General features: G+C 35.5%; 3 protein-coding genes and 1 long non-coding RNA gene across 5 annotated transcripts; all 4 read left to right on the top strand.

Annotated features, from left to right (window-relative positions):
- The first annotated feature begins 177 nt into the window (after positions 1 to 177).
- LOC126839506 (uncharacterized) lies at positions 178 to 1,990 on the top strand. The gene is made up of 2 exons (XR_007685901.1): positions 178 to 580; positions 1,736 to 1,990. It is a non-coding gene; the product is annotated as an uncharacterized LOC126839506 (long non-coding RNA).
- Positions 1,991 to 6,644: 4,654 nt separating this feature from the next.
- On the top strand, positions 6,645 to 11,943 carry LOC126839498 (uncharacterized). 2 transcript variants are annotated; one of them, XM_050574837.1, is made up of 8 exons: positions 6,645 to 6,797; positions 7,411 to 7,552; positions 8,810 to 9,076; positions 9,150 to 9,464; positions 9,817 to 10,119; positions 10,282 to 10,613; positions 10,703 to 10,883; positions 10,947 to 11,943. In XM_050574837.1, the coding sequence occupies exons 2-8, from the start codon at positions 7,534 to 7,536 to the stop codon at positions 11,135 to 11,137; spliced, it is 1,608 nt and encodes a 535-aa protein (XP_050430794.1). In that variant the 5' UTR covers positions 6,645 to 6,797; positions 7,411 to 7,533; the 3' UTR covers positions 11,138 to 11,943. The 2 variants fall into 2 exon arrangements, with proteins under 2 accessions (XP_050430794.1, XP_050430793.1); XM_050574836.1 differs by lacking the exon at positions 6,645 to 6,797 and having other exon boundaries at positions 7,130 to 7,552.
- Positions 11,944 to 14,470: 2,527 nt separating this feature from the next.
- LOC126839564 (MICOS complex subunit Mic60-like) lies at positions 14,471 to 16,581 on the top strand. The gene is made up of 3 exons (XM_050574928.1): positions 14,471 to 14,537; positions 14,662 to 15,338; positions 15,411 to 16,581. The coding sequence occupies exons 1-3, from the start codon at positions 14,471 to 14,473 to the stop codon at positions 16,407 to 16,409; spliced, it is 1,743 nt and encodes a 580-aa protein (XP_050430885.1). The 3' UTR covers positions 16,410 to 16,581.
- A 79-nt stretch (positions 16,582 to 16,660) lies between these two features.
- LOC126839563 (polycystin-2-like) lies at positions 16,661 to 19,805 on the top strand. The gene is made up of 13 exons (XM_050574927.1): positions 16,661 to 16,739; positions 16,840 to 16,953; positions 17,020 to 17,162; positions 17,254 to 17,373; positions 17,530 to 17,645; positions 17,737 to 17,961; positions 18,025 to 18,253; positions 18,346 to 18,579; positions 18,814 to 18,966; positions 19,023 to 19,237; positions 19,311 to 19,438; positions 19,509 to 19,560; positions 19,625 to 19,805. The coding sequence occupies exons 1-13, from the start codon at positions 16,661 to 16,663 to the stop codon at positions 19,722 to 19,724; spliced, it is 1,908 nt and encodes a 635-aa protein (XP_050430884.1). The 3' UTR covers positions 19,725 to 19,805.
- Positions 19,806 to 20,109: the final 304 nt, after the last annotated feature.

Below are 20,109 nucleotides of genomic sequence, written 5' to 3'. Positions count from 1 at the left end.
TCAGTTGATATAGAAATATTTTTAATTTTGGATCGGTGTGGTTATGTCATTCTCGTGTCAAGTGTGAAGTGTCGTGTTAAAAAAATTACACTACAATCGTAATCGTTGTTAATTATAATAATATGTTTTCGTCAGCACTCCGACTGACAGATAAACCATACTGTTTATGCCCGTTTTGCCAGGTCACTGCGGTCAATTGCTTCTGTTCTATTAAAATATGTGATATCCGCGACTCGGGCACGAGCAAACACGGTATTATTGCTTATTGGCTTGTGGAGTTTCTCCTCGCACGCCGTTCCCCGTCGCCATGAGTTCTTCTAAGTACGCGGTTTTCGTTTGTCTTGTGATTTTGACATTGCCCTTCAACGGCGTGAACGGTGTACGGTGCAACGACTATGCGTGTAGCGTTCAGTGCCAAAGCCAGTACGGTGACGTGGTAGAGAATATCCAAGGGGAATGCGAACCCGGCAACAATGATTATTGTCGGTGTTATGGCACGCCTTTGAAAAATCCACCGTTACCGCCATCGTACCCCCCCAACGGTCGCGCCGATCAGATACAGGTCCGTTGAAAAAAACCGGTAAGTAATCCAAAAAAAAAAAAAAACAACCCCTATTTATTCCTGTGTTTCTCTAAAAAAAAAAAAAAACGGCGCTACGATTTTATTTATTTTGGGTTTGATTAACATATTTTACGCTTAAATTAAAAAAAAAAAAAAAATTACTAAAGAATTTAGTATCGGGTTCGGTATAAGCGATTTTTGTTTTTGTTGTAAAATCTCAGTTTTACAACGAAAACTTGACGAAAATAAAAAAAATCCAAACCATGGTTTTTTTTTTAATACTAATAATTATTAACACCCGTAGAAATCGTTTTTTGACCTTATTTTTTTTTTTATAAACCGTTGTTTCATATTATAATGTGTGTCTTTAAAGATGCGTGGAGCTAATATTTTGATATATTTTGTATCTTACTATTTTATGTTTGTTTGCGTTAACTAAGAAAAATTGTTTTTGGGAAATTTCTTAAAAAGAAAATAAGTTTAAAATGCGTTTGCATATTTAAAAAAAAATTAATATTTTATTTACCGCGTTAAAATAATAAATACCTGTTGGAACAAAAAATTAAAATATATCTATTCTTTTTTATTAATTTTAAAAATGTTTTATTATGTTAATATTAGGGCATTGTACCTTTTTGGATACAGTTATAAAAAAAAAAAAAAGGGTACTGTAATGCGCTAACAACTTTTGAAACTTGAAAACGGCATCGTTTAATTAACTTTTTGAATAAGGAATAACTTAATTGTTACGAACGCAACTAAGCAATAATTAATTGGGTTTAACTTTTAAGTTAATTAATGGTCGTAAATAATTTGTTAATATAGTGTATAACATATTGTTTTAATCAATTTTGTAGATATTTGTATTTTTCATACATAATTCGGTTTTGTCTGCCGTAAAAAGGTTATTAATAAAATATAATGAAATATTTATAGCCATATATTATGAAAACAGTGTGCTTTTTGTTTTTTTATGATAGAAATAATAATTATTATTAAATAGTTAGTTAGTTCTTATAACTTTTTTTTACCATTTTCAAAATACACTATTTTTAATTTTAGATTGATGTGGTAATGTCGAGTCGTTCTCGTATCTAATGAGATCAGATGATATCTCATGATGGGTCATGTTAAAATTATACTTACTGTTTGTTTTCTTTTTGTATTTTCTAGCTCAAGACGACATCTTTTCTGTTCTCTAGTTCGCCCAGTATAAGAGCTCAAAGAAGATTTTGGCGTTTTATTAGTTATAAAATTTTTAAAAAATGTGTGTGTAATACAATACCTACTAAATACTATTAGAAAAATAATTACTACTTTCCAATGTTTTGAAATTGTGACATTAATTTTGAGATTTTCTCGTTGAACTCTGGCAAAGATGTTTAAGACCATGTCTTTTGAGAATGAATAAATAACGTTTTTTTATTACTTCCCGTTTTTCAATTGATCCTTTCCTCGGTGCCAATGGGCTGTAAAAACCTTGGATCTAAGGCGATACAGCACAGTTTATGCAGAATTCAAAGTGTAATTTATAAATACAAAATTGTTTGATTAAAAGTGTTAGGTACACTTTGAAGAATAACGCGCATGACCTTGTTTCGTTCTCAATGTCCTCCCTCGATGAAAAAAAAAATAATAAATGCTTACTTCTTAATGATTATAATTGATGAATAAATTTGTACAATCTAAATTAACACATATTACTGACATGACCAAATGTGACGTGCATTGATTAATTATTATCCTCTTCGATTGGTTTTGCTATCAATGCTAAAACCGTTGTGCTTTACATTAAGCCGGTAGTTTTATCGATTCTTTTGTGTTGTACATTTAAACGTTAATTATAATGTATGTATTTATCGACAGGTTACTGCGGTCATCTTGTTTCTATATATATATATATAACCTATATTTGATATAAATAGGCATAGGTACGGCAGGGGAAGTCATTCGAAGCAAATACAATATTATTAACGGCAAAGTTGTTTCTCACACTGTTCCATCGCCATGAATTCTAAGTATGCGGTTTTGGTTTGTTAAATCCAAACCATGGCTATTTGTATTACTCATTAAAACCAGTAGAAATAATTTTTTGACGGTTTTTTTTTTTTTTATAAACGGTTTTTTTTAATATTATAGTGTGTATCTTTAAAGATCCTACACGTGGAGCTAATTTTATATTATTGTTTCATAAAGTATACATAGACCTATCGAGAAAAAAAAAACCAATAAAACAACTTTAAATAGTATTTTATGATTTACGTAGTGTAGGTTTTATTCATTGAACTATGTATACAAGTACTATGTTTATTTGTGTTAATTAAGAAAAATTGTTTTTGAGAAATTTCTTAAAAAGAAAATAAGTTTAATTATGCTTGTTATCTTTTGTATTTTCTAGCTCAACACATCGTTTCAAAACATTTGAAAAGTACTAATTCGTTTGTAACACTATTTAGTTACCTTAATGTTTCATTCATAAAAGGAAACTAAATAGCATTATGTTTAGATAACAAATAATGATTTTTACAATAAGCTGAATTTTTTCATTGTAAAAATCATTATTTGTTATCTACACACAATATTATTTAGTTACCATTGATGTATAACACATTAAAGGTAGATGACTAAGTAGCATTATGTGTAGGTAACAAATAATGGTTTTTTTTTAAATAAACTTGTAGTTTTACTGAAAATTGATTGTGTTTTAATCTTTTTTTTTTTTTTGTTTACTAAGGACAAATTATTATAGTCAACGGGTGTGTAAATGATCAAAATAGAGTATATAAGATATTTTAAGCGGTTAAGATTGTCCACGACTAATTATTATAACTAACAGGAGAGCACAATATTCATAAATAACACCATATTAGATGTAGGCTATACGATTACCTGAAATATGTAGAATAACGTCAATCGTTTAACTAAAAATTAATATTATCTGTTTTTTCCACAATATATGTTTAGTTAGGTAATTTTTTGTAAATAGTGTGATTTCCGTAATAAACAGTGATTAAAATGATATTTTAGTAACACAAAAAAGTTTAAGTAACAATTGGTTCGCTGACTAAAATGTACAAATATTATTAATAATTTTATGTTTGTCAATAACATACATTTTAAGAATATACCTAATAGTATATATTAATGAGAGAAACGTTTTTTTGTGTCGTTTTCGAGCTGGGAGGCCAATTTTTATTGTTTCTCTTTTACAGTAGTGAATAACTAAGATCAAAGTAAAGTGACCAATTACCAATTATTATTATTATTATTGATAGCTTATCTGTAGTTTTCGGTAAAATATAGCTGTTCATTGTACGAAACAGTAGTTCCAATGATATAAAAACACCAAGATTTGACAAACTAAAATAGTAGATTATTATTCATCGGTTTGGGTATTTGTTTAGTAGGCACTAAGTACAATGTCGAATGACCAATGTATGATATGTTATCATTTTTTATACTACAACTGTATCATTAATAATTATGTAAACATTTCTTTTTATAGCATTCACGGTGATTCAGGAATATTTTTTAACTACCCAAATAAAATAGAATATAATCATTCTTATTACCTATTGTAATATTCTAATCTAGATATTATAGAGTTAAACATTGGTGAAAACAAAAGGGGCTTGGGGGACTTAGACTCACTTAAAATTCAACCAAGTCCCCCTCAAAATATTAGATTCATATTATTAATATTAATACTATTAAATAATAACAATCGTCAACCCACAAGTCATATTAGGTAGACTGTGAAGGGGGGAACTGGATGGATAAGGTCGTTGATCCCATTTTTCCCAACAATAATTAATATTATTGTATTTATTAGTAGTAGAAATATAAAAAAAACTACTCTTGACCATTTACAATCATTATGAATGTAAACACAAAATAATATGTATATCGTATACAAATAAAAATAATATGTACTTTACTCCACACTTTTTCTCCTGCCCTAAACTTGAAACTTCAATAACTTACAAAAATAGTTATTCAAAACTGGCTAGGTCGACCAGTGAAAATTATAGGTATTTTTTTTTTTTTTTTTTTGGCAAAACCGATTATTTTATAGACAAAATTACTGGACATTTTCACAGTTATTAAAGTGTTGTTGTGTTGGAAATATTCCATAAAATGTCCACTAGGGTTTGGGTGTGACCGGCGACGTCAATTGGACGTTAACAAGTACAACAAAAAGAGGCAATTAAGCGACAAATACCATTTAAGTAACAGTACAGTACATACGTTAAGTATTCGCGAAGGTTGTACGCCCGGGAATTTTGCTCTAAACTATATGGAGTCGTTCAATTTAAGTTGAATAAACACCTATCTAAAAAAAAAACTTTGTAATATCATGCACAAAATAGTGTATAGTACTAGTGTTAGTATATTGAAAACAAAATAATAATAAAATAATATAATATGAAAAGTATTTCTGTTAAAATCATAATACAGGCGTACATCTGTTAAGTTGAATAAAAATTATAAAAAAAAAACCACGAGTAGTCTACTTTGAGTACTTACCCTTTGTGTGTGTTTTTTTTTAAATTTTTGAAGCTAACTCAACCAATTTTGGAAAATGTCTTATCGTTATCATTATAATTACCTACCATATTCTGTTTTGAATTTAAGCAAGTACCAACTTATGCAAGGCTTAGCCTTTTTTTTTCTTTTACTCAGTTGGCAACATTTGAATTACATTACTAATTTATGTAGTTGTTAATTGATTACTCTTTTAAATGTAATTTTCAATCACAAACTATTTTTAAATGATACATGCTTACAACAACATTTAGCAAATCAGTATAATAATAATATTTAATACCAATTAAAAAACACAAATTAGGTAATATTGTGTTTTTTAATTGCACATGTTTGTCTTATTATTTTTTTTTTCGTGTTGACCAAAAAAACCGAAACTGTAGGTAGGTGCTTTAGCCTAAATTTCAAACTTTAATTTCAAAAAGTGCGCTTCCTAAAATAGCTTCCAACTTTTTTAGCGATAAAAAAATGGTTAACGCTATTTTCTTGGGCTGGATTCCTTAAGCAAATTTGAATTTATTTTTACTTATTATCGAAACGTTAAAGTAGGTAGGTATAGCGTGGATAATTTTTTATAGGAAAAATATTGTTTATGCTAAAATAGATAATTATGACCGGGATGTCCTGATTTGACGATGATGATTTTTTTTTTCCCATATCAAGAAAACATAATTTCTAATAACTTGTAAAGCAATCATTTAGTTTGAAAACAGTTTTAGTTCATTCCCAAATAGCAAAGAAATTTGTATTGTGGTATTGTAGTAGGTATTATAGGCTATAACTTTTTAGACATAAATGTTTACCTACCCATTGCAAATAAAGTACAATTTTTCGCAATAACATTTCTACAATATATAGTGTAAACAAATTTATATGAGAAACACATTTTTGTATTGATATTCGCCCAATTTATAATTACCAACTAGGTACCTATTCAACATGTTCGATAATATATTTTTAAAATCAAACGTCGATCAAATCTTTCAAGTAACATAATAAATACATTGTAAATCACCAGTTGAAAAATATGTCATGTTACCTAAATGAAGCGATCAACACGAGTTGGGTAAACAATTTTAGTTCTAAATAGACAATATAGTGAACCCTAATATTTGTAAGGCATATATTATACAGCCTATAGTCTGCGCATAAAGCTGTTACGTTTATCTGAACTATGACGACTTGATGATCTCGTTTAGATGTGTCGTTTTTAAATTGGATCCCACATGTGTGTAACACTATTATAATACGGTACGGTGCTGACAACCGTTGGTAGGTAATAATAGCAGTCTACGGTGTGTGATTGACCAAATTAAATTCAATCAAACCCAATTGAGCGTGGCTGCCTGTAATCCGCACGGCGATTGGCCGAAACGAAACGAATTAAATTCAATATTTTTTAATAAAGCGACAAAACGGTAATCTTCGAGTGCAGTGTCAATGTACGACATCTTAATGGGTGCATATTGTTGGAAATAAATTGGTGTTGGTACACCTCGCATCGCAGCAAAACGCAGCACATTTTATTTTATTACCGTCTCGACCACCGTTAAGGCAAAACGTGCGACTCGCAGATTCTTGTTGTACCTACCTCTTGCCTTAGGGTATTTTTTGTTTTTCTTTTCTTTGAGTTTATTTTTCGTCGTACTTTAGTAACAATATTAGAAGTCCCGCGTCTCGGTATTACGCCGTAAGTATATTATTATAGTATATAATATTATGTGCATCGTTTTATGTCTTCCGAGTATTTTGTCTTATAATAACATTATATTGGATATAATAAGAACGTTGTTGCAGTTAGGGTAGGCAATGTTGTAAAGGAACAGTGTACCTATACCTATACATATTTTATACTTTGTTTGATAATCCAAAAAACTACCTCCAACAACAACAACAACAACGACGCCACCGCACCGCACCGCCTCCACGGCCGCCCCGCCGCCGCGGTCGTCCCGTCCCTTCGACCCCCTGTTATCGTCCCGCCGCCCGTTATCATTTCCCTGACAACGGCCCTTCGCAGGTCCCGGCCTTTCGTCCGACCGCGATTCTCGCGCGCGGGAAGAGGGCCGGACGGCGGGCGGGCGGAATAATTGATTGTAAGTGCGTAGTACCCGAGTTGTAAGTCGCGTTCCAGAATTTCTACTCCGCCGTCGCACTCAACCCGCGACCGACGTCAGATTCGGGTCGGATTCCCGCGTTTTGCCGCCGTCCCTTCGAACCCGTCCCGACGTTTTTTGCCCTCCCTCACTCCGCCTCCCTGGCCGCCTGTTTTTCTCATCAGCGCCTTTGCGTTGCCTTTGCAGCACACTACCGTTTATCCTGGTCTCAATAGCCGTCCGGACGCCGTGCACGCAAGTCGCCGATCGTCGCCGGGCCGCAGTCCGCTCCGACCTACGTCAGCGTCAACGCAACGACCGGTCGTCGTCATGTATCGACCGATCAAAGGTAAGTGCATTGAAAAATTATTAAAATAAATAATAAACCGTGTTTTCATCGTAGTGCCGTCGTCGTCGTATCGGTGTACTCGTAAAAAAAAAAATTTGTAGTCTACATGCGTTGAACGAGTAAGCCGACCGCGTCGTTTATAGTTTGATCAAATTTTTTGCCATTGGTTTTTGGGATAAATTTCAAATCAGTACTGTGTGGGGAAAAAAATTGGAATTGTGGCTTAGAACATTTTCGAAGGTTTTTTAGAAGAACTCTGCAACATTTTTCCTTCGAGTACGGCTAGTAAACGAGTGAACGTCCGTCAAATTTGGTACGAAGCGTACGGCTATTAGTTCTGATCAATCTTATATATTCTCATTCACGTTTTTAAAAATTTCCATTTACCCTCATCTCTCTAGCTGAATCCACAAAATTTGTTTTGTAGTCATGAACAGCAATTCAATAATCAACTTAGCGAATGATTGATGTTAACATGTTTGTTGTAGCTTTACTTTACTGCTAGCATAGTTTAGAATAGCAAATTAAAATATTAGATTGAAAGTAGAGTAAATCAAATGCATGCTATTATTTTTATTCTAATAAAATAACTGTTTTAAGAAAACATTTAAAAAACAATATAAATTGTAAAATATAATCATTTTTAATAGGTATGTCCAGTAAACTTTCATGTTTTTCAGATAAATAGTTTTACAAGAAATACCGTTAATAATAAAATGTAATTGTCAAACTAAATTGTAATTTTTAATCAAAGTTAAAAATGTTTTGAAATTATGTTAATTTTTTATTTTAGTATTGTATTTAGTTAGGGGCTTAAAAATTATATACAATATTAAGACATTGACATTGAATATGAATAGAAATTGTTGTACTTAAATTTTTTTAGACATTTTAATATATTAATATTTATAACAACAAAGAACGCAATTAAAATTATTTCTAACGTATTAGTTTTTAATAACAAAATTTTGGTTTTTAAACAAACTTGGGTTTGCATTGCCGCAATCCTTTGCGGTACTTTGGAGTACACTATTAACTAGAGATTAATTAAAACCCAAACTTATTTTGTGTTAAATTATTGCAATCACTTATACATTTCAAAGAATAATTCTAAAAGTGATATAAAAAAAAGTACAATTAATATTTTATTCCCTTTTTAATATTAGATTTAGAATTTTGTAAGTTATGATAGAATATAATTTTTATCTAGACTCAAACTTGTTTTATTATGAATATTTTGAATATTTTTATGTACAGATACCTTTCAGTTGGCTACTCCTGAACCTAGTGAACCCAGGACGAACGTCGTTCCCGCTGGAAACACTGTAGTTGATGAGATATTGTACGCCTTGCACTTGATGTCGAAAACTCGTTTGGTATTGTTTATCGTAACGATTTTTATGTGCTTTGCACTCGTCGTTGTCGTATTGTTTGTTATACCGTGCGAGTGGTCCAGCTGTATCAAGTCCACGAAATTGAAGGAAGGCCAGCCGCTATGGACTGAATCGGTTTTCACGGATATCGGTATGTAATTCTGACTATTTTTTTTTTTATAATATGATACATTTCATATGATAATCTAAATTCCCGTTGTTAGAATTGAAAGGCAAACCGAGTGTGATCGAGTTGGACAAAAAAATCAAAAGATTGGTGTTCATAGTGCAGGGGTCAATTTTGAACAGTCAGACTGTGCCGCCCAGAACGGAGAGATTTCCATCAGGCGGAGGTGGTTTGTTGCAGCTGGACACGCTTACTGGCAAAGAGATGTGGCGTAAACGCTTGGATCCGCTCCCCGATAAAGTCGATTGCACATTGCTGAATGAGTACCACAGAGAAGACAGTGATGTATTTTGCATAGTCGGAGCCACAGCTGGCAACTTGTTGGCAGTTGTATCTAGCGGTCTGCATAAAGGTAAATTCTTATGCTTTTTTTAAAAATTATTATGCTTTATTTAATTATTATCGCTACAAAATTGGCATTACTTTGTGTTAACAAAATTAGTTTGTTGCCTAGCTTTAGAGACAAAGCCACAAAATATTGTTTTAACTTGTAATTAAAAAAAATTCTATACATTACATTAAAAACTAAATGCTCAATTTCCTATATGACAAAAATATTTAAATACTTTGAAAGCGATATTTGTAAGACATTCAATTTTTGGCCAAAAAAATTATCATAATATATTGAAATTGTTTTTCGATCTCTGTTATGGCGAAGAATTAATATTTAAACGTGTTATTGAATTTCGGTATTTTTATTTAAGGGGAACTCATTTGGAAACACACTAAGGGTCAGATGGAAACAAACACCACCAAGTTTTACAGTAAAAAAGACATAGTGTACATAGAATTTCCAGTTATTGTGCCCGACTGCAATAAGGACGGCGTGAACGAAATGGCTTTATTCCAGCACATAAACGACATTCCGACATTACTTATCGTATCTGGCAAAAACGGCAGGCCGATGATAAATAATTTCAACAACGACAATTGTACCAAGATGTCCGATCTCGTTTTGGGCCACGACATGTCTCTAGTGTTCATATGCCATAAAAGTGTCGGAACAGGTGAGAGTTAAATCGTTTCATTAACAACCATTGTTGCGCTTCACTCCGAATAGTCGAACCAATTTTTTATCCTATCCTCTTCACTTATAACTATGGCAGAGTTGTGTCGTAGCTGTTCACGGGGATGATTAATATATTTGTGTATGAAATGATTGTTTACAGATAGCATTGAGAATCTTCCGTTAAAGGAAATGTTGAACTGCACCCCAGATTGGGTACCCGAAGATACCGATGATTTCCCAAAACACCATCACCATCCGATTGATGAAAACCAATACTCAGTGGTTGCAGGTCACTTTCGTTTGAACATTATAAACAGCCATTATGACTGCCCTACCCAATGCAAAGTTATCATGAACGTGACAAACAGCAGTGGCGATGCGGTTTGGTCAAAACATTACAACAATTCCTACGCAATGAGTCCAGTGACATTTGATCTACGAAACAATATATCCGGTTTCGTCATCAAATTATGGATATGGTCTTCCGAAAAGGTAACACAGATCGGGCCGAGTCACTCAATAGACCGTTTACATAAAAATGATTAGACTATTACAATAACCTACTTCTTTTTTTTTTTCAGAACAATAACGATCACTATGTTAACGCTGAAAAAATTGTGCACATCGAAGAGAAAACTTTGTTGATTTTCTATAACTGTACTAGAGACGTGAACGTGAAAGAATTGAGTTCCAAGAAAATTTTACAAGTGTGCGAAAAAGATTCAAACTGTCAACCGAAGTTGGAATATCAAAAACACTCCAGTGAGTGAAAATATATAACTGACCGTAGACATTTAAAATTCTTACGCCTTACAATTGTTTCAGTGGAATTAATGGACATGGACAACAAAGGTTACCAAGAGCTCGTTACGGTTTTGTCTACGTTCCAATTGGACAACACTCCCAGTAAATTTACCGTCAAAGACAATCGCGTGTTGCAGCTGGTTTCCAAAGTCAACGTTTACCCGCTGGAAGCATCGCTTGTCCAGCATTATGAAACCGGAGATTACCTTTAAGGCGGATACGGTCATCGATTGTTGTTCTACTGGATTCATCACATACTACGATATAATTTATAGGATAATAGTAGCACGCGATCTCTAGTATCGCATTATCAATCTCACGGTCAACACTGGTCCAGTCGAAGGCATACGACAACATTAGGCTTAACTGTGGCCAGTTTTGATCAAACATCACTCACTACATATCAGAGTAGAGTAAAACAATTTGCGTATACCAATAATATTATTACCCAATATTTCAACAATATACATTTGTTCAATAGCGGTTCTTAATTTTATAAATACTTGTAGGAGAAAATTAGAATCATCTATTGTACACATAGATTTACATTAGAAAATAATGCGTAACTATGACACTTTTTTTTCCGTTATATTAATATTATGTGCACCGTAAGTCACAGTTACCTATTATATGAAACGACGAGCACTACAATTGATTCACATTTGCACAACGACTTAGGAGTCTTACTTTAAACATAAATAATAATAATATGTTACCTACAATACGTTTTTTGAAATAGTATTATTACTATATTATTATAAATAGTTTTGAAATAGCACTTAGGGTTAGTCTATAAAGATACAGATCATATTATGCTAAAACTGTGATGAAATAAAAATTAATCTTCTAAAATTGGTGATTCAATTAGTTTTCAAGAAGGGTTTTCTTTGATTTTCTTACAAGCAACAAGTGATAACGATTTTGCCAATAGATTTTATACTCTATTCAATCTCAAACTCTTTAAAATGTTTTAATAAAATAAATTTTGATAAGGATTTAAACGAAAAGTATTCTGATAATAATAATATTACCTACTCGTAATTAATCATATTTTCGTCAAGTTTAGATAATAATATTATTTGGTATTTAAAAAATTTAAAGTTATGATATTTCACACATAAAAATATGTTTTAAATTAATTAGTTTTTTTTTTTTAGTATGTCAAATTATATTTAAATAGCTTCATATTTAAACAAAATATTTACTACTGTATAAAACCAATGAAATCTATAAGTAACAGTCGTTTGAAAATAAAATATAGCATTTAAATGTTTTAAATAGTAAAATATCTAATACACAAAAATTATTGTAGTATTTAAGTAGCGTTGCCTGTAAGCACGGTAAATTATTAAAACCATAAAAATAAGTTTATCATATTGTTAAAAAAAAAAAAAAAAATTGTTTCAATACATTAAGTAGTAGTGCGGTCGTCGCGTTAGTTTAAAAGTTGTAATACATAATTTTAAGGCACACGTAAAATAATGTTACGAGCACAAAACTATAAATATTAATACCAAAAATGTCTTCAATTAAACTAATTAAGGAATTTTGTTTCGAAGTTATTTAGGAACAGTTTGTTTCATTTAAATATGTAGTTTATATAATATATATTTTATTCAATTGTTGATCATCTCAAATGTCCAGTTGAATTTGTTCATGCGATAAAGCCTTAGCTGTTGTAATAACCAAAGTTAATATACTGTTATAACTAAGTTTCACATTATTTTGTTTCAGACTAAACTTGACATAAATTTAGGTAAATATAATGTTATTTGCACAACAGCTTGTTGTTATTACTTATTAAACTGTACCTAGTCTCAATCCCAATTTTTCCAAACTTATTCTGGTGTTTAAGTCATGAAGTAACTAGTTGAAAAAAAATGAGCCAAAGTGTTGGCATATTAATTATTAAAATATACAACGTCTGTGCGTTTTTCTATTTTGCAACACATAATTTATTAAGCATTAGTTTCCGTTGTGGCTCTAAAAATGAGTTAACATAATACATTTGGTGAGCTATTTATTTCACGATGATAATTAACGGTAATAAGAGTTTTATTTAACAACTTTTTATAATAAACCTATTACCTATGTAAAACTAAAAATTGTTGGTGGGGCCATAAAGCCTACATACACAAATAAAATTGCTACGAAATTATGATTGATGTCTGAAATTTTCTGGCCAAATTTTATTATTATTATTATTATCATAGTTTTAATATGTGTTGCCTGTTGATTGTCAATAAGCAAAATTTTAAAATCAAAATCAAAAGGTTGTGGATAAAATAATCACTTTTTTATAAGAACGTTCGTCAAAATGAGTTTTAGCAGAACATTGGCTAAAGTAAGTATTTTGAAAATTAACCCAAGTAAAGTACACAATACACAGGTATCTATAAGTACTATTTGTAAGTAATTCAATTTGGTACATTTGCTAAAAAATATATAGTTAAATTTAACTATTTGGTTAAATGATATACTCATCTGAACAATAGATCTCTATTGAGAAAAACATCTTTTTTACTTGTTTTTGTTTCTATTTTTTATTGAATTCTTTGGATTGTCCTACTTGAAATACTCTTTCAAATACCAATTAGTTTTTATTTTATCTGAAAGATTTTGCGTTCAATTGATAATTCTATACTTTAAAGTCTGCATAGGTAATTTTTAGTGTACATAGTAGGATTTTTACATTGTAAATTACATATAATAATTGAAACTTGTACGAATTCTTGTCTCAAGACTTGATAATTGTAGCTCAACTGTGGCAGACGATGCAGCATATTATTATTTTATTAAAAAATACTAAATTAGATTTAAAAAACAATACAAATGGCAATTAATAAAAAAGAGATTTTCTGTACATACTTATTTGACACCTTTATTTTTGGGTTTGTTAAAATAAACGAAAATGAATGTGTACATTAAAACATGGCTGTGTTTTTTTTTCCAATACTGCCTCGAGTTGTCAAAACTCAAATAAAGCTATCTTGAGTAGTATAATTTCAGAAGTGCAATGTTCACTTTATAATTCTATAATGTGACTAGTATGCACTTTTATTTTATAGACTGGCGTTTTGATGACTGCTAGAAGCGTTAAGAGTTATCGAATGAGGTTGGCCCATTCAAACCCCCAGCACACTACAGGGTACGGTTTGCGTCTTCGAGACACCCATCATGACGTCTCCAATGATTAAAACTTGCGATAATAATTATTATTATTGTCAAGGTGTGTATTTTGTTGTTATTTCAGCCAGTACCGTACGTTGAAATACACCACCGGCGCTCTGCTGTGGTTTGGAGGTTCCCTGGCTTATATCAGGCAAGACGAAGAACTCAGGGAGTTTTTGAAAAATAAATGCCAAATAATAGACGACACGATCAAATTTTTTTGGCAAGAAGACCAGACGTACGACGAGTACTTTTACGAGTTCACCGCAAGACAACGGGACAAGTACTTAAAGAAACGAGTAGATTCCGCGCAACGCGTGTGAACCATTACCATTATGATTTGTCTTTACAGATTTCTCAACTTTTTATACGAAATGTTCGGCACCCAGAAGAAGCGAAGTGCCACGCAAAAACAGTGCGAAGAAACGGCTAGCTATCAACGTGAGTGTGTAAAATATGTACAAAATACACAATTTGAAGACTTGATACGTGAACAAAAAACGGTTTAGCGGCTTAAGAGCAACCACTAGTGGTTTTTTTTTATTACATTTTTATTGTTTCGCAGCTCCACGCCGAGTGTTCGACAAGAATGAAACGAAAGATTACCAGGAAATTAAAGAAGCGCCCAACCTGAAAACGGAAAACAAACTAAAGCGCGAACAAACGGTACCCGCAAGTCTGATGGACGCCGAAAAGACCATCGGAGAGTTGGCCACGTCGACCATAGGGTCTTACACGAACGCGCTGTGTTCTTTGCGGGACTATTACAGCGTTGTGTACGATTTGGTGGGCGAATCGATGACGAACGTGCCGCATAATACATTGGTGAAGTTGAAAAACAAAGGAACCGACCGCGAACGGTACGTCCAGCAAGCCATGGAATCCGGCAAGCGGACGGTGAAAGCGATCAAAGACATGCAAGTGCTGTTGATGGTGAACAGCGCCAAGTTGGAGCAATCGAAAATCGACTGGGTAAAACGAAACATGCAGCAGACCCTCGAAGACATCGACCGCGTCCGGTCCGAGTACGACGAAGAAATGAAAAAGCTGTCGGTATTCAACAGGGCCATGGACAGAGTGATCGACGCCAGGCAGTACTTCAAGGAAGAAATCGAAAAGCTATCGCCCGCCATCGATTTGAAAGGACGAGATTTGCAAGTCTGTCAACAGGAATTGGATCAGTTGGTCGCGTACGTGGTGCGCAAAATGTTTTACAACCAAATGGAACTGGTCAAGGCGGAAGTATGCACACAAGTATTATTTGGTCGGCGTTTCAAGTGTGTGATTTTGTGCGGTTGCTTCTGTTTTTTTTAGACGGTGGAAGCGCACGATTTAAAATCGGCCGTAGAATCCCTGCGGACCGACCCGCCGGTTGGCGTGGAAAAAGCCGTGGACGTGCAAATGGCCAACCTGAAGCGAAAACTCACGGACGACCTGATGAAAGAGGAGTACTTGGCCAACGTCAAGTGCGAATCGGACGTCTGCCAGAAAAGCAAAGCGCTGAGGGAAAAGCACCTGTCGCAGGTGGAAGACGACATCAGCAAGGCCGAGAGAGACGCCGAGAGGGACGTGCGAATGATGTTTTCCGAGCGTTCCGAGAGGAACAGGTTAGAGTTCCTGGAGAAAGTGGCCACCATGAACGCCAAGTTGAACGGGATCGACGACGCGCTAAAGGACCGCGCCGCCAGCGAGCAAGAGGTGGCCAAGTACCTGGAGCTGTGGACGGTGTGCCAGTCGCTGAACTCGGCTTTCAACATGTACGAGCCGGCCATGGCCAACGAAAAGCATCTGAAACCTCTTAAGCACCCGGTGGAAGCGGTGAGAAAAGCCAGCAAAGGGATGCCGGTGATCTCAGACATTTTGGACACCATACCCGTGCGGGTGATCGACCGCGGTGCGTTCCCCAAGGAAGTGTTGGTCAGCCGGTTTCACACGGTCGCGCAGAAAGCCCACAACATGGGCTTGGTCAACACCGCGGAGCCCGGTCTGCTGGACGTGGCTTTGTCGCACTTGTTGAGCTTCTTCGTTCACAAAGAGCCGAAAGCCATACCCAAAGCCGAAATCCAAGACGCTCCGGTCGACGTCAGCAAGATGAACACGTTCGACATACTGCAGAGGGCCCGGTATTGGATGCGGAAAAACGATTTCTTGAACGCCCTCAAGTACATGAACCTGCTGGACGGCGGTGCCAGGATAATCGCCGACGAGTGGATCGAAGAGATGACCAACTACTTGGAGGCCAAGCAAGCCGTGGACGTGTTGTCGGCGTACGCTTTTGCTCGGGTCACGGCTTTCACGGAAAAAGTCGGTTGAAAAGAAAAAGCTGCGCTGCCTTGCAATAGTAATTGTGTCTAGTGTGGAGAACAAAATTACAAGCTTACGGACAATGTCTCTCTCCGTTTTCGCGCGTATCTATTTTCGTTGTTTTTATATACATGATACAAAATATGAGACTGGTTTAATGCTATTTTGAACATATGATATTATTCGCGTGACAACACGAGTTTGGTGTATAATAAAATGTGTTTTTACCGATACAGTGTTAATTTGTTATTTCGGATAAAATGTCAGAACCCAGCGTTCGCCGTCGTAGAGCACACGAGTCACAGCATGATGCCCGAACCGACGACCGAACGCCCAAAGGTAGGCACAGCTCTATTACTCTAACTAAATTAGGACCTACCCCTCTTTCTCCCCCCCCCCTCGTTGGTAGATTGTGCTGTATACGAATTTTTGATTTTAGTCAAATTCCCTACGCGTCAAATCGCTATCGACCTGGACGACCGGAATATGTACGTCGACTGTTCGATCAAAGAGCTGTTCTGGTACATTTTGTTCTTCGTGTTGCTCATCGTCTGTAAGTAATAGAAACCGCATTCGGTGTGACGGCTCTAAGACACACGACATCCGATCTTTCCAATAGCCTGTTCCGGCATGTACGCGTACAAGGTGCTCGCCGTCGACGATGAAATTTCCTTATTGTTTCTGGGCACCCAGTTTCAGTTGACGCTCGAAAGTCCGGCTTTGAACTACCACAACATTTACACCAGAACACATTTTTGGAAGGCAGGATTTTATTAAGGGAAAGAGGGCTATAACCCCCCCCCCCCCTCAGATCTTCCTCTGAATACGCTACATGTTATGTTATACATTTTAGTATTGCGAAAACGTGCTGTGCGAAAAACTGTACGGAATTTACGGCGGTAAGACTATCGACGACAAATCTACCAGTGGTGTCTTAAATAATAGACTGCTTTACGCGCCCAGAATCAGACAGGTACATTCTCCACTTGAAGTCAGACAGTAGCGAGACCATGTCAGGCCATCTGATTAATCAAACGCGATCCTTATTAGTTTGAGTTAAAATTCCTGCCTGGCATGGCAATTGTACGATACTCGATTGATAATACTATATTTTGACTTTGTCACAAAGGTTCGAGTAAAAGGGCAACCCTGTCGAGACGGCAAAAGAATAAACTATTTTTTCGACACTTGTTATGCACCGTACACGATAGACACTGAAGATAAAAGTAACTTTGGCAGCGAAAAGTAAGCCATACTGGAGAATATATATATTTGTGTTGACTATACTGTAATGACGTTATAAACAGTTGCTGTATGACGTGTATTGTGTACGCAGATGGAATTATTCGACCGACGAAGTAACTCAGGCTACAAAACACCGTGGAAAAATCTCCAACTACGGAGGCGGTGGCTATTACTTCGACTTCCCGAAAAGTAAAAACGAGGCCATATCGTTGTTGAAAAACCTTCAGGACAAGTCGTGGGTGGATCGTGGCACGAGAGCAATTTTTGTCGATTTTGCCATTTACAACGAAATCAACAAAATCGTTTCCACCGTCAAGTAAGAAACTCCATGACGCTTCGAATGGGAGGCAATCGCACCTAACCTGTATACTTTGTGCAGACTAATATTGGAATGTCCGGCGGCGGGCAACATCATAGCTACGTCTCACGTGAAAACCGCTCAAGTCTACAACTACATAGTGGCCGACTCGTTGATCGTGATCGCAGCCCTGACGGCCGTCTTGGTGTTCTTTGTCTACTACACCGTGGCGGAGCTGTTCGAATTGGCGTACTTCCGACTTGGCTACTTCACCGTGTTCTGGAACCTGATAGATTTGAGCATAATATGCGTGAGTGCAATGCTAATCGACTCGATATTACAATATTAATACACTGGCCATCGAGTACAACTACTGGGTTGTGTTGGTTGTCAAAACGGCAGCAAGGATGGTTTTGCACGTACATGATCGGGTTGATATTGATAACGGAAAGCAAATCGAAAATCAAGAGTACCGCGGCATCCGGCGAGGGCTACAGGTTTTTCAGCGACTTGGTAGACAGACACGTGACGCTCATGTTGATGGTGTCCTACTTGTTCTTCGTGGCTTGCATCAAGATCATCAAGTACTCCGACCTGACCAAATACACGACCATCATATACTTGAGCATGGACAGGGTACGAACGAGCAGCGGCCTTAGATCCAACGACCTTTGTCGATCACAATCCCTTCCTTCTTGTCTTTGTAGTGTTTCAACGTCTTGTCCGGCTACCTGGTGTTCGTTTTCATCGTGGTGTCTTCGTTCGCCGCGTTAGGATACTGCGCGTTCGGTGCACAGGCGAGAAGTTCAAATCGACAAAACTGTGAAATGCCATTTTGCTAACGACAAATATTATCATTTATCGTCGCAGGTCCAATCGTTTTCCACACCGGGATCCGCCTTCGAGTCGGCCATGAAAATACTGATGAGAGATTTTGAATTCCGCACCATCGAGCTCATTGACGAAAAGCTAATGGTCATGTTCTTCATCCTGTTGACGTTCGTCGTGATTTACATTCTTCTGGTGAATAGCCAAACGAATAGCCAAAAGAGCTAAAAATTCACTCACAAATTGCGCAGATCATGTTGGTGGCGATCGTGTCGCACGCCTATCTCAATTTGGACGTGGAAGAACTCATTGGCGACCGGAAGCATTTCGTCTGGGACCAGGCTCGCGAAGACGGTCTGCTGAGGCGCATTGGCTTCGGCAAATGGGCGGAAAAGCGCAAGGACGACAGGATGAAGTATAAGCATAACTACATCAGCTATCGCGAGGCTCGCAGTCTGCTAAAACGGTAACCGGCTTAATGGTCACACCATTGAACCGCAAGTGGGGGCTCGTGTTGTTGCTTACTTTCCTTGTTCCAGTTGCAATTTCTCCGACCAGGAAGCGGAAGCTCTGCTGAAACGATTCGACATCGAACCTCAGAAAACTGTGCACGAAGACGAGGCCAAGCAGATATTCAACGACTTGTCCAAGAAGCTGAAATCGTTTGGTAAATATACTCAAGTCCAACAACGCAATACCAGGTCTGTGTTAATAATTTTGTGTGTTTTTTTTTTAAGGAAACAAAGACGGTACCGACGGAAAGACCGGCAACGTGTCGCTTGTCAAAAGGTAATAGCAAAACACTTCTGGTCTGCTGGTAAATCGTACCAATCGATATTATGTGTTTTCTTAGATTAAAGGATTACGAAGAATTGATAGCCAACGCGATTGAAGAAATTAATGCATCGCTGAACTTGGTATCGACCCGTTCGAAGTCGGTTCGCACCAAGTGATCGACAAGTTAATGAAGAAAGCACAGATTGCGCCTTTGCTTTCCTTCTGCCATTTTTTTTTTTTGTTCGTTTGATGATTGAATAATGGAATATAAAATGCCTATCTTTGGTGTCGTATCACAAATTACCCGATTAAATTAGTATTTAATAAGCAATTATATTATCTTGATTTTTTTTGGATAACTGTATTTACATCAATTGAATTCAATTATAACGTTTAAGCTGAATATTATGCCTGCCTACCTACTGTCTTTCTAGGAAAATTAAAGAAATTGTAAACTGTATACATAATTATGTGTTTCACGAAAATATTTATCTTTAAATTATTTTTCATTGTAACTTATAAAAAAAGTACATGTCTTTTTTTTAACGATTTTGTTTACTT

This window comes from Adelges cooleyi, unplaced genomic scaffold (genome assembly GCF_023614345.1).
Source record: "Adelges cooleyi isolate 19-005CV unplaced genomic scaffold, UGA_ACOO_1.1 ACOO_flye_CR_arks_rails_tigmint_CR_PRNA_306, whole genome shotgun sequence".
Taxonomy (NCBI): Eukaryota; Metazoa; Arthropoda; class Insecta; order Hemiptera; family Adelgidae; genus Adelges; species Adelges cooleyi.
Note: the sequence above shows the minus strand (reverse complement) of the source record. Positions and strands in the feature narration are given on the sequence as shown.